Source organism: Martes martes, assembly GCF_963455335.1.
Source record: "Martes martes genome assembly, chromosome: 7".
NCBI classification, from domain to species: Eukaryota; Metazoa; Chordata; class Mammalia; order Carnivora; family Mustelidae; genus Martes; species Martes martes.
In genome coordinates, this window is record NC_137894.1 from 86,906,823 (window position 1) to 86,920,964 (window position 14,142).

General features: G+C 36.8%; 1 protein-coding gene across 3 annotated transcripts in view; it reads left to right on the forward strand.

The window, feature by feature from the left end:
- The first annotated feature begins 3,541 nt into the window (after positions 1 to 3,541).
- The window catches only part of MIA2 (MIA SH3 domain ER export factor 2), an 86,427-nt gene continuing 75,826 nt past the window's right edge, over positions 3,542 to 14,142 (forward strand). For all 3 annotated transcript variants that reach the window (XM_080809094.1, XM_080809097.1, XM_080809098.1), the window contains exons 1-4: positions 3,542 to 3,846; positions 6,301 to 6,434; positions 9,155 to 9,241; positions 12,236 to 13,463. In XM_080809094.1, the coding sequence (XP_080665220.1) occupies positions 3,732 to 3,846; positions 6,301 to 6,434; positions 9,155 to 9,241; positions 12,236 to 13,463 (1,564 nt within the window). In that variant the 5' untranslated portion in view covers positions 3,542 to 3,731. The remainder of the gene's footprint in view (positions 3,847 to 6,300; positions 6,435 to 9,154; positions 9,242 to 12,235; positions 13,464 to 14,142) is intronic.

Consider the following 14,142-nt stretch of genomic DNA (forward strand, 5'->3'; position numbering starts at 1 on the left):
AAGCAGGCAGAATAAGAAAAAGCGGGCAGAATTAAAACATGGCCTTCAGCAACACAAAAGCGACAAAGGTACAATGAACCATGGAGTGACAAGCCTAAATCATGGCCCCAAAATGTATGTTTTGCCATCTCCCTGTTTTGTGTCTTTGGATCTGAGGCTGGGTCCTCTAGAAGTAGATGATGAGAAAATTTGGAGCTCAAAGGATCACCACTTGTGAAAGGAAGGGGGAGAAAGCAGGATTAAGTAAAGGATAAAGTCAAACCACAGTGCAGGCTCTACAAACTTCCCAAGAGGGAGCTTTGGAGTGAGGAATGCCTGTCAGTGCCCCACATAAGGCTCAAATGACCCCACCTTTGTACTCCCTTGTCATTTATCCACTAGATCACACAGGAAGGGGTGTCTGCCAGAGGCTACCTGCTACCTGTACTGCCTGAAGCTGAGCAGAAGGTCTTACCTTGAAGAGGAAATGTGGGGGGCCATCTCTATGTCCTCCACAACAGTTTGATTCTAAATCTTTCTTGGGCTTTATCTCTCACTGTCTACCATTGGAATTGTTTTCAAAGGCTTTGTTCTAGTACCCCTGCCTAGTAAAAACCTCCCTGGCTTAATTAGTTCAGCTTATCCCATGTACTTCTGATCAAATTTCTCTGCCTTATAAATTTCCAGAGCAACAGGCAGCTAGTTGAAAGAAATATGTTCCCACTTTAGGAAATCTGACATACTAAGAGAAAAGATGCTACTATATAGTATCAGAAATAACACAATCAAGCAGTAGAAGTACAGCATTCATGATTATGTCTTCATATTGTCATGGAAAAGGTTGCTCTGTGATATTACCTCTAAGATACTGAACATGTATGTCTTTTTTTTTTTAAAGATTTTATTTATTTATTTGACAGAGAGAGATCATAAGCAGGCAGAGAGAGAGGCAGAGAGAGAGGGGGAAGCAGGCTTTCCGCTGAGCAGAGAGCCCGATGCGGGGCTCGATCCCAGGACTCTGAGATCATGACCAGAGCCGAAGGCAGAGGCTTTAACCCACTGAGCCACCCAGGCGCCCCAACATGTATGTCTTTGATGATCCATTCTTTAGCTTTATGCAGTAAGTACTCTTACTTCCTGTATGGGATCTAAAGAATGCCATAGTTCTTCCAAATCAGTATTCCTGACTGAGTGTTACTATGAAATCTTCCTCCACAGCAGTATATTTTAATATTGACACAACACTTGACCTGCAAAATACATCAGCAATTAGATAATATCTAGCTAGCTTAATAGGACAGCCTTTATAGTGAAATTGGTTTCTTTAAACCAAATGTTTCTATACTTTTCATGTACCAGCTCTTCATCTGGGTCTATTAGAGAAGGTTAACATTATGCTACCACATTTCAGATATCTTGTTAAATTATATTTAAGTGATGGTCTGAAAATAAAGTGAGATAATCTGAGTGCATTAAGTAAAAAGAAAGTGGGAACATTTCTAGTAGAAGAAAATCTCTGGGCTGGTATCTTAGGCAAAAATTTTTCTCCTGTTTTTCTTTAATTTAGATTTTATTTATTTTTATGAGAGAGAGGGAGAGAGAGAGAGAGAAAGCAAGCAGTGGGGAAGGGGCAGAGGGAGAAGCAAGCTCCCTGTTGAACAACAGGTAGCCTGATGTGGAACTCCATTCCAGGACCTGAGGATCATGACCTGAGCCAAAGGCAGACACTTAATCAAATGAGCCACCCGGTGCCCTCTCCTGTTTTTCTTGACCCAAATTTCCAATCAATAAACAAATTTAAATTTAGCTGGGTTCTTAACTTAAAACAAAATTGGGGCACCTGGCTGGCTCAGTTGGTAGAGCATGCGAGTCTTGATCTTGGGGTTGTGAATTTGAGCCCCATGTTGGGTGTAGAGATTGCTTAAAAAAAGAAATCTTAAAAAAGAATTAATTAGTTCAGAATTTAATTGTAATGTCTTTAATATTGCATGCAAAAAGGAAAAAGGAAGTTAATTATTAAATATCTTGATATTATAAGTTATGCAAATAATTTTGCACCAAATTTTGAAGGTGAAGAGTTAATACTTTAAATGTCTTTGACAATATAGTTTATAGACTTTTAAAAGTGTTCAAGAAACTAATCTTTTTTTTTTTTTTAAGATTTCATTTATTTATTTGAGAGAGAGAGAGCACAAGCAGTGAGGAGAGGCAGAAGGAGAGGTAGAAGCAGGCTCCCAGCAGAGCAGGGAGCCCCACATGGGCTCCATCCCAGGACCCTGGGATCATGACCCAAGCTGAAGGCAGATGCTTAACTGACTGAGCCACCCAGGAGCCCCAAGAAACTATAGTTTTTTGCGTGTGCATATGAACAACTATACAGTGTTCTGATTGCCAGCCAAATTATCCTCAAATTCATGCTCTATCAGATTTTTTCTAAAGATGTAAAAATCTTTAATCTGAGAGAGGGGGCTTCTTACTATTGTTTTTGGAAAACTAACAAACAAACAAACACACTGTTTTGTTGTTGTTGTTAGGATCCTGAAAGTAGAAGTCCTTCACTTTAACTTGCTCAGGTGCTGGATATTTGCTTTGTTTCTGTCAGGCACTAGGGGGAGTGCGGTGTCATACAACTGCTGTATTCCGCAAGCGTTGCACACTGTGGCATGGCCAAATATAGGGAAGAGGTACAGCAAACAAGGCGTTAGAAAAATACTTTCTCAAAGTTGAAATAGGACAACTGTGGTTTCCCAAATCTACAAAGATCAAGTGTTTAATGCCGAAAGTCCCAATATAGGGCTTTGATCTCTTTTAAGCAGCTATAACATTAGATAATATCTAGCTAGCTTAATAGTACCTCAGTTTCCTCGCATGCAAAATAGGGGATGATAACACTACTTACCTTAGACAGTTGATGTTAGAGTTAAATCGCATAATTGTTTAATACCTGGAACATGCTTACCACATTTGAACTATTAATCTTTTTTTTTTTTTTTAAGTCTATTTAAAGAGAGAGAGGGCACAAGCAGGGGAGAAGCAGGGAGAGGGAGAAGCAGGCTCCCCACTGTTCAGGGAGCCTGAAGTGGGGCTCAATCCCAGGACCTTGGGATCATGACCTGAGCAGAAGGCAGACGCTTAACCGACTGAGCCACTCAGGCACCCTAAACTATTATCCTTAACTAAATACAAGTTTCAGTTTCATAGAGTTTTTAAAATATGAAAGTGGGATTTTTAAAAAACAACTTTCATCATATTTCAAAGTCATGCTTTTAGTATAAATTATTACTGCTTCTACATCTAACGATATACTTTCTCCATTGATATTGGTATTCATATGCAGGAAATACTCAGTTTGTATTTATTGACTGATCTACCTAAGACTTTAACATAAAGAAATGAGCTCCCTTTTTATGGAGGCCTGTTTAAGAACCGTTCTGTGGAAAGCAAGTTGCCTTTAAATGAGACAGCTTTACATGGGTCACCTTTATAAGCCCTGAGTCCAACTAAAAATCTCTGTTAATTATTAAACCCTTATGTATTATCTGGATACCTGACACTGCAGATTGTGGATAGAGAGCGTTTGTCCCTCAAGTTAAGCCTAAATGCCAGTTGAAAAATGTAATTTTCAAGGGATTTAGAAAAACCTTTTTCTTTTAAATTTAGTAGACAGAGTGGGGTATCTCTTGTTTTGGCTGGCATAGTTACGGGCTAAACAATTGGCTTAACCCTTGTTTGGGATTCCTGCTTGTTTTAGTATGGCGGAGTTTGGAGTTCACAGAACTCTCCTTTTGGTAATTTCTCTGACAAAGTGTCTTGAGGGCACAAAACTGCTGGCAGATTTAAAAAAATGTGGTGACTTGGAATGTGAAAGTAAGTTTGCTTTTCTTTTTTTCCTTCTTTTCCTTTTAAACTAAGGTTCTGAAATGACATAATATGTTATCGTGGACATGTATGGAGGAAGTGAGCATTAATATCATTGAGCAGTATTTGCAATTATAAAATATAGTTCCCTATAAAAAATGTTTGAAGCAAAGCATTTCATAATAATTTTTAATGTAAATGTATCAAGGGGCAAAGATCAGTCTGATATTTAAATACAAGAGAAATTATAAAGATATCAATCCGGGCCTCAAAAACAAATCAGTGCTTTTACTATTTTTGAAGATAGCTAAATCGATTTGTATTGATTTGTATTAAAAAGATTTCAAGCCATTTGATAGTTCTTTATTTATGAAGCTCTTATATTTTTTAGTTTCTATTTCACAGTCAGAACTTTCTGATTCTCTTGAGTTTTCTAAAAATATATTTATTTTGTATCACCATGATTTATTATCTAAGCTTATCAAACAATCATTTCTGTGTTCATTTATCATGTAAAAATAATGAAATCAGTGTTAGGAATACATAATTTTATTTACATCCTTGAATATTAACTTCTCCTATCTTCTACAAAGAAAAACTGATTTTCATTTTATTGCTTAAGAAGTTATTTTCTGTTATTAGCATTAGGGTGCAAGATGACTAGTATCACAATATATTATAATTGTTTTAAATATGTTCTATCTCTTCAGTATGTGAGAATTATTTCTGACTTGCAACATGTAAATTAAAATGTAAAACATTATTAGTAGAAAAGTAATAATTTATAAGTAAATTTTTTATGAGTAAACATTTTCCTTAATCATTTGGATATATAATTTGATATGTAGATATTTACTAGATGATGTTTTATAACAGTAATAATCTTTCTTTCCCTCTTTACAATCTCATTTTAATTTCCATAGGACCAGACATGAAACATGGAAAGGGAACATTCAAATTTATAGTAATTTATATTGTTATTTTAACTTTAATCATATGACTTAATAAAAATGTTTTACATATGTTAGTATAATTATAATAGGTAATATGGTATGTATATTACTTTATGTATTGAAGGGCTAAATCTAGTATATGTAGTTATGATTATAGTTATTGAAGGTCTATTATGTGCTGAGTCTAGAGGGGTCAGAGTGTTTATCTAAGAGAAATAAAATGAAATGTCAGATAAGTTTCTTTACCTCCAGGAATTAGGTCAACATGAAAAAGTAAATAGCATATAACATAAGGATAATAGGTAATATTGAAGTTCAGAAAAGGGGCAGAACAGGCTGGACTAGTTTGGAATGTCTCATAGAAGAAGTAGGATATGAGTTGATCACAAAGAGAGACTGAAGGGTTTCTAGGCTTAGGAAAGAACAGAAAGAAAAATCTCAGAATATGGAAGGCATATTGCAGTGAAAATAACAATCTCAGTGCAAATCTGGCTCCACCATTTATAAGGTGTGTGACCAGCTCTCTAAGACCTATTTAAAGGCTCATTTGTTGGACTGATAGAAGATTATTGACCTTATAGGTCTCTTTTAATAAAATAAAGATAGGAAGGAGTTATCATAATGCCTGGAATATACAGAAGTCCCCTTTATCCATGGGTCACTTTCCATGGTTCTAGTTAACTGGGGTCAACCATCGTCCAAAGGCAGATGATCCTTCTGATGTGCAGCCAGAAGATTAGTAGTAGCCCAACTCTATGTCATAGTGCTTACCCCATGTACCTCACTTCATCTCATTAGGGAGGCATTTTATCATCCCACATCATTTTAAGAAGAGTAAGTACAGTATACATTTTGAGAAAGATTGGTCACATAACTTTTATTATATTATTACAATTATATATTATATAATATAATTATATAATAAATATATTATATTATTACAATTATTACAATAAATTACAATATTATTATATTGTTACAATTCAATTTTACTATTATTGTTGTTAATCTCTTACTGTGCCTAATTTAGAAATTAAACTTTATTATATGTATGTATACATAGGAAAAAACATAGTATATACAGGGTTCAGTACTGTGTGTGGTTTCAGACAACCACTAGGTGTCTTGGATCATACCTCCCACAGATAAGGGGGACTACTGTAGTAGGTGCTAGGAAGAAAACAAATTAGCTTTACCTTTTCTTTCTAATAAGAATGATAATGACATATTCCAGGGACAATGGATAGATGAACTTGACTGTAAAGGAATAAGAGGAAATCATTTTAAATAAGGAAGAGGATCAGGTTATGGATAGCCTTAGATACCAAGCCAAAGAGCTTAGAATTGATTCTGTGTACAGTGGGAAGTCTATGTAGGTTTTTGAGGTGATAAATGATATGAAGAAATTAGCATTTGGAAATACATAGGATAGACTGGAGGAGGGCAATATGGGAGGGGGAGAAATATCACTTTAATTTAAATTGTATGTTTTTCTCACATGTTTACATAGCTTTAATAAGCAGAGTCTTAGCCATGAGAGATTACAGAGGACCTGACTGCCGATACCTGAACTTCACTAAGGGAGAAGAGATATCTGTTTATGTTAAACTTGCAGGAGAAAGGGAAGATTTGTGGGCAGGAAGTGTAAGTATCTAGTTTTAAAAACTGAATGTAGAATAAATGACTAGCTTGTACAGAATATCTGCTTTTCACTTCTAAAGGAACTTTAATACTTTTTAAAGCACTTTACATATATAGTATATATGTAATATATATTTAAAACCCTTAACATATTTAAAAAAATATATCTATTTATTTGAGAGAGAGAGCAAGTGCATGTGCATGATTCGGGGGAGGGGCAGAGGGAAAGAACCTCAAGAAGACTCCCCTGCTGGGTGCGGAGCCCTACATGGGGCTCCATTTCAGGACCCTGAGATCATGACCTGAGTCCAAATCAAGAGTCAGATGCTTAACCAACTGAGCCACCCATGCACCCCACTCTTAACATATTTAAACAAACAAAAATGGTCATGTTCAGTCTTGGTTCCAAAATTTATACAAAAGTAGTATTTTGGGAAGGCATTCTGGTTGGGATAGAGAACTAAGAGTGCCTTGAAATTATTTTTACATAGCATGCAGAGTTTTTGAAGTTAAGTTTTATATTTACTTGGTGAATAAAATTTAGAGGTGCTGGTGGAGATTATGGGATATCTAGGCAACACCAGTGATCTCATGGTGCTGCCAATGGCTAAGTTTAAGAGAGACTGGGATGTTTTAGTTAATCAGATTAAGAGACATGTCTTTCTGAGCACATTAAGGACTTTTTTTTTTTAAAAGATTTCTTTATTTGAGAGAGAGAGCATGGGCAGGGTGGGGGTGGTGGTACAGAAGGAGAGGGAGAAACAGAATCTCTGCGGAGCAAGGAGCCCAACATGGGGCTTGATCCCAGGACCCTGAGATCATGACCTGAGCCAAAGGCAGATGGACTGAGCCACCCAGGCACCCCAAGGATAGAGTTCTTATTGAAGAGATCCTCAGAGAGATGAGTAGCCTAGAGAATCAAGGTATGTGTGTGAATTTTTCTTGAAAAACAACAACAACAACAAGTGGGAGAGCCTTTTATTTGGCCCAAAGTCCTATTACATGGAAATTCCTAGAAGCCTGAGTAATCTCTCTAAATATGTAACAGGAGAATTAATGATTCATGTTTTCAGTTGGAAACATATGTGTATCTCTGATGGTATCATTATGCTTTATAATAAAAAGATGCTATAAACTATTTTACTCCCATGCTAAACAAGTGTGATCAACCTGATGCATACATCATTTCCATATTGAACATGCAACAGATTTTTCTGTTGTGTAGCCTCTGTGATCACTATTAGAAGGAGCAGGTTTTGTTTGAAACTATCATGCTTTTTAGCATGAGGAGCTATATGACTCAACCCTTGACTGTCAATGGCCAGAATTATTTGACTTCTGCAGGTCCAAAGATTCCTTACTGCTTATGGTCTCTTACACATGCCAGTGTATGTCTCTGAACACATTAGAGGCAACCAATGCAGCTGTAAGATAAATGACACCAGAGGTATCACAAGAGGAAAAGAAAGCATTCTTTCTTGGTTTCTGTATGTGAAAATGATAGTTCCACACAAAAGCAGCATGTAATGTGTGGAGCCAGGGTAAAGTTTCAAGCATACTGAGTTCCATACATTAGGTGTTTTAGTCAGGGCAGGAAGCTCTTCAAGAAACCACACTGCAGGGGCACCTGGGTCGCTCAGTGGTTAAGCCTCTGCCTTCGGCTTGGGTCGTGATCTCAACGTCCTGGCATCGAGCCCCACATCAGGCTCTCTGCTCGGCCGGGAGCCTGCTTCCCCCTCTCTCTCTGCCTGCCTCTCTGCCTACTTGTGACCTCTCTCTCTGTCAAATAAATAAACAAAATCTTAAAAAAAAAAAAAAAAAAGATTGTCTCTCTCCCTTTAAAAAAAAAAAAAGAGAGAGAAACCGCACTGCAGAGTTCACCCACAGCCTATCAGTTTCTAAATAGCTGCAGCAACTACAGAGCTGGAAGAACCACGGTTGAGGTGTAGTGGTGCTGGATCTAGGGACCAAAACATGGCCTTTAAACTTTGCCGCGGATAGGAAATGGACTGAGAGTGGAGTGGTGAAACCTTCACTCTTGGGGGACATCTTCTATGTACTTGAACTGGATTAAGAAGATCACTATTATCAAGGTAGCTGCAGAAAAGTTGAATGGAACCAAATCCTCCTAGGAGGATGTATAGATTTCTGCTGTCTGTACGAATCCATCTTAGTCCTTCAGTGTTTAAACCTCTTACTTCATTTTGACATGCTGAAAATGTTGAATATGTCACAGCTCCGTCTGGCTTGGCTACTGCCACCATTCCTTTGCCTTTTGATATCCCCGGTTTACAGTGTAAATCTAGGGTCCATCTGGGTAAGGAAGGTCATTGACAAACATAAAAAGGAACAAAATAGGTGTGTGGGACGGTTTTCCTTCAGAAGTTTGAAAAAGTGGTCTTTTACAACTTGGCTCTATGTTCCCTCAATTTAGTACTATTCTTTTGAATAATAGGGGTGTCTGGCCAGCTTAGTTGGTCTAAAGTGTGCATCTCTTGAACTTGGAGGTTCTAAGTTTGAACTCCACATTGGGTACAGAGATTACTTAAAATTAAATAAAAGAATATGATTTCACTCACTTTCTTTTAGATGACAAATGAAAGCCAATTAATGTTTGTGATTTGAGATAGATGAAAGCCAAGGACGTGGGGCAAAATTAGGCTCCATTGTTACTATATCTTCAATCACTCCTCCTTGCTAATCTTTATTCTTCATTTTGGTAGAAAGGAAAGGACTTTGGATATTTTCCCAGAGATGCAGTACAGATTGAAGAGGTGTTCATATCTGAGGAAGTTGAGATATCAACTAAAGTGAGTATTAATGACATTTCAGTTGTTAATTTAATTTATAATTTCTTGGCTAAAACAGCTTTCTGTAGTGTAAAAGTATCCATTGGTTAATTATCTTGTGTAGTGAATATATAAAATAGTTGGTCTGAGAACTTAATCTAGGAATAGTTTGAGTATGTGAATAAAATGACAAAGACAAAGTTGATGACAGGCATACTACTTTCTGAAAAATTTACAGACAGGTAGTTAGAGTAAAGTGGTTAAGAGCAGGGTAGAGTCTGGACTGAGTTCAAAGACTGACTATGGCCTTGTATACTTTAATTTTCTAAACTGTAAAATGAGGATGATGATTGTAATAGAGTGCTACTTCATACTTCTATATGCTTTACATATGTAAAGCATATAGAACAGCACTTAGTAAGTGCTATAAAAGTATTAGACATTATTACTAGTGTTATTATCCTACTGGGACAAAATTTATTTTCCATCACTCTCTCTAGATCTCATATCTGTACAATTTCTTTTTCTGTTGAGTTTTAAATGAGCTTGATAGTGTTGGGTTTGATAATGTTGGGCTTGATAATGAGAAAAAGTATCAGAATGTGACTTTTTAATATGTAAGTTTGATTAGCCTATTTAATTCAGATTCCAGGTTAAGGACACTTAACTTAAATAAGGTCAATATGAGGTGAGTCAGCCTAATCAACCAAACTGTCTATTATCTGGTTCTTAACATAAATTCTGGGATTAATAGTCAGTTCAATGTATAATTACTGGTCCTGTCAGTTTTATCTCCAAAATGTATCTGGAATACATCGTCTTCTTGTCATTTTCACTCTCCCCATAGCCCTAATCCAAGGCCTCATCATCTCTTGATTAAAATCCTGCAATATTGATCTCCTTGACTCTACCTTTGTCCTCTTCCAATTCATTTCCCAAATAGCAATGGATCTCATAAGAACAAAACCCAAACAAAAAAATCCCCCAAAACAAAAACAAACAAACAAAACAACAGAACTTCAGCTGTCATTCCTTTAGTTTAAAGCCTGTGAATGGCTTTCCAATGAACCTAGAATCAAGCCCCCAGCTCCTTACCCTGGCTCTACACGATCTGCTCCTGTCCTCCACCTGCCTCCCAATGACCCTGACACTGCTCTCTCCTCACTTACTATGCTCCTGGCCACGTTCGCTTATTGGCTGTTCTTAGAACATGCTAAATAAACACTTTCCCACCCCAGACACCCAAACAGGCTGCTCCTTCTGGTTCAAATGCTTTCCCCAGGTTCTTCACTTAGCTAGTTCCTTCTTAACCTTTCTATCACCATGTAAACATCAGTGCCTCAGAGAGGCCATCCATGATGATTCTTGTGGAATTTCTGCATCTTAATCACAGATTCCTGTTTATTTCCTCCACAGCACTTACCACAATTCACTTTTTTCTTTTGTTTACTGTAGAATTTCAGCACCTAGCACAGTGTACAGCACATAGGAAGCATACAGAAGCCCTACATTCTTAGTCAAGTTCCCTGATAAATAGACTCTGAGGGGGACCTTTGCACCCAAGAAGTTTACTGGGGAGTACTCTTAGGAATAACACCTGTGAGTGATCAAAAGAAAAAGCAGGATTGGACAGAGAAGTTAAACTGTGATGCCGTTGCTACAAAGGTCTCAGTTGATTCCATAAGGAACTCTGAACCTGGGATGGCCGAAATTCAAGAGTTGCCTTGAATAGGGCAAGGTGTTGGGCCTTTTTACCCTTACATTACTGACTCATCTGGGGTGGTGTAACTTGAGCTGGATGAGGCTAGTGTTTACTACAGACAGTTACTATTCTAAGCACTTCATTCATTTAATCCTCACAACACAACACCCATACAAGATAGATATATAAGATACCATATGTCATTATCCTCATTTTATAGATGAGGAGAATAAGACATAAAAATGTCATATAATTCACCCAAGTTCACAGAGGTGAATGTCAGGGTCAGGATTTAAACCCAAATGGTTGGCTCCAGAATCTGTTCTCAATCACATATTATACTGCGGTGCCTGAAACATTGTAAAATTTCAATTTTGAAGTTCACTTTTTAAAAATTCTGAACTTTGGGGCGCCTGAGTGGCTCAGTGGGTTGAAGCCGCTGCCTTCAGCTCAGGTCATGATCTCAGGGTCCTGGGATCAAGCCCCACATTGGGCTCTCTGCTCAGTGAGGAGCCTGCTTCCTCCTCTCTCCCTCTCTGCCTGCCTCTCTGCCTACTTGTGATCTTTGTCTGTCAAATAAATAAATAAAATCTTTAAAAATTCTGAACTTTATTCTCATTTCATAATGATCATATCCAAAAAGAACTACATATCACTGTTTTATACCTTCAGATTAAAATATAATAACTTTGAAAAAAATAATAATAACTTTGGTCGGTAGAGCATGCAACTCTTGATCTCCAGGTCATGTGTTCAAGCCCCGCATTGGGTGTGAAGCCTACTTAAAGTAAAATTTTAAAAAAATATTAACTTCACTGTTTTTCTTCTTGCTGATCCAATTGTTCTATGAGATGAAAAAGAAGATTCTTTACCGCAATTGGCTATATACCATATCTTAATAAAAGAAGTCTAAATGTTGTACTGCAACTTTTAACAAGGCCTTCAGGCTTTAGAGTCTCTGGGTTGTCTGAGCTGTGGCCATGTGCTGTGAAATTCCACTCTCAAATCACCACACAGCTGCGTGTGTCTGGTTAGTACACTCTTAAGAGAAGCAAGATTTTGTGGACATGTAGGCCTTTTCATCAAGAGTTTATTTTCAGAATATACTCAAAGCCTTGATTTTTCATTTAGACTTATATAATTGACCCTGAGTCAGTTGTGATATAAATAATTGAGATTAGGAGATCTGATTTTAGTTTTTGTTGTGCTGTTGAGCTAGTTGTATGGTCTTGGGAAAATCATAGTCATCTATTTTAAGTGACTTAGGGAAAAACAAGGATTTTTATGTATGTCAATCAGTTTTTCTCTTACAGGAATCTGATTTTCTTTGTCTTCTTGGAGTAAGCTACACATTTGAAAATGAAGACAGTGAATTAAACAGTGATGATGGCAAAAATATATATCTATATGAAGAAGATAAAGACCAAAAGTCTAGTGTGTATGAAAGTGATTTTCAGACAGAATCTGAATTTTATTCAGCTTCTGAAAGTACTTTATTTGAAGATCAATTTCCATCCCCAGAAACTCCTGAAGATATCAGAAGTACTAGTGAATCAAAAGACTGGGAAGGAATGGAAGCTGGAAATATGAAAGAGGATTCTGTTCCAGAAGTGGATCACATCCCACCATCCTCAGCTGAAGTAAAAGGATGGTTTGGATTTGGAAGGGAACTAGCTGAAGGAAAGACTTTTGAATCAGTTATTGAACCTCTACAAGAAAGTTCATTTCAAAGTAGAAAAATAGCAGGAGAAGATGAGAATGACCTAGAGGAATTAAATAATGATGAACCCCAAACAGAACAAAAGCAAGAACCTGAATTGGAATTTGATTTAGTGCCAAAGAAACAGTCTGAACTAGGTTCTGAGTCAGAGAACATTAACAGTCCTGAAGCCACTAGTTGGTTTGGGGGTGGTTTTAGAAGTTATTTAGGTTTTGGAGGCGAGGATACAGGGCTTGAATTATTGTCGAAAGAAAGCAATCCACCACTACAAGATGTTCCTAATTCCATATCATCTGAAGAAGAACCCACAGTTCCATGCACAGAAATATTAACAGAAAAAGAAGACACCATTGCCAATGATACCTCAATTCTCAAGCCAAGTTGGTTTGATTTTGGTTTTGGTATGCTAGGCTTTGTATATACCAATGAAGATGAAATTATATCAGAAGATGGAAAAAGTGAAGAAGGATATGGAGGAGATAAACATGAACACCTGCCAACAAGCAAATTTGACCCTGATAAGGAACAAGAAATAAAAACAACAGAAATTATGGAAACTGAAGATCAAGTAAGCAAGGAAAGAGCCCCAGAGAAAATAGATGATTCTGATACCTTACCATATTTTAAAAAGTTCTTATATAATTTTGACACCCCTTGGAACTTCCAGGACATTCCAAAGGAAACAGAATTGTCATTTTCCGAACAGATACAGGATGAAAATAATGTAATTGAAAATGATGAAACAGAAGAATTTTCAGCTGAAAATTATCACACAGATAATATGAAAGCTATGATGCTAAAAAGCAGATCCAGTCAGTCAGGTTGGTATAAAATATCTATAATTGTATGTATGTATATACTTATTTATTTATAAAAGATTTTATTTATTTGACAGAGATAGAGAGAGCACACACATAAGCAGGGAAGCAGCAGAGGGAAAGGGAGAATACAGGTGCTCTGCTGAGCAGGGAGCCTTGAGGCTTGATCCCAGGACCCTGAGATCATGACCTGAGCTGAAAGCAGAGGCTTGACCCACTGAACCACCCAGGCACCCCTGTGATGCTTTTTAATTACTAAAAATATTAAAGACATGATGCCAAAGGCTAAAGAGGAAGTTATTTTGTTCTATAGTTTTTAGTTTCTAAAAGAATATTTATGAAAAAGCAAATAAGAGAAATTAAGAAGAATAAGTGAGACTAAAATAAAGCAAAACAACATCAGGTCCAGAAATAAAGAAGATTCAAAATATAGATATATAGATATATGAAAATATTTTAGAACATATGTATAGAAACTCAAGGACAGCCTGAATATCACTTTAGTAGAATTTATTTATTATTTCATTAGTGATGCTAAGAGAATTTCTAAATATGAAAACTTCCAGAATAATCAAATGAGAATAGGGCAATTTTGCAATTATAACTAGTTTTTAGGGACTTTTGTGAAAATATTCAGAAATTCCTTGGGGCACCTGGGTGGCTCAGTGGGTTAAAGCCTCTG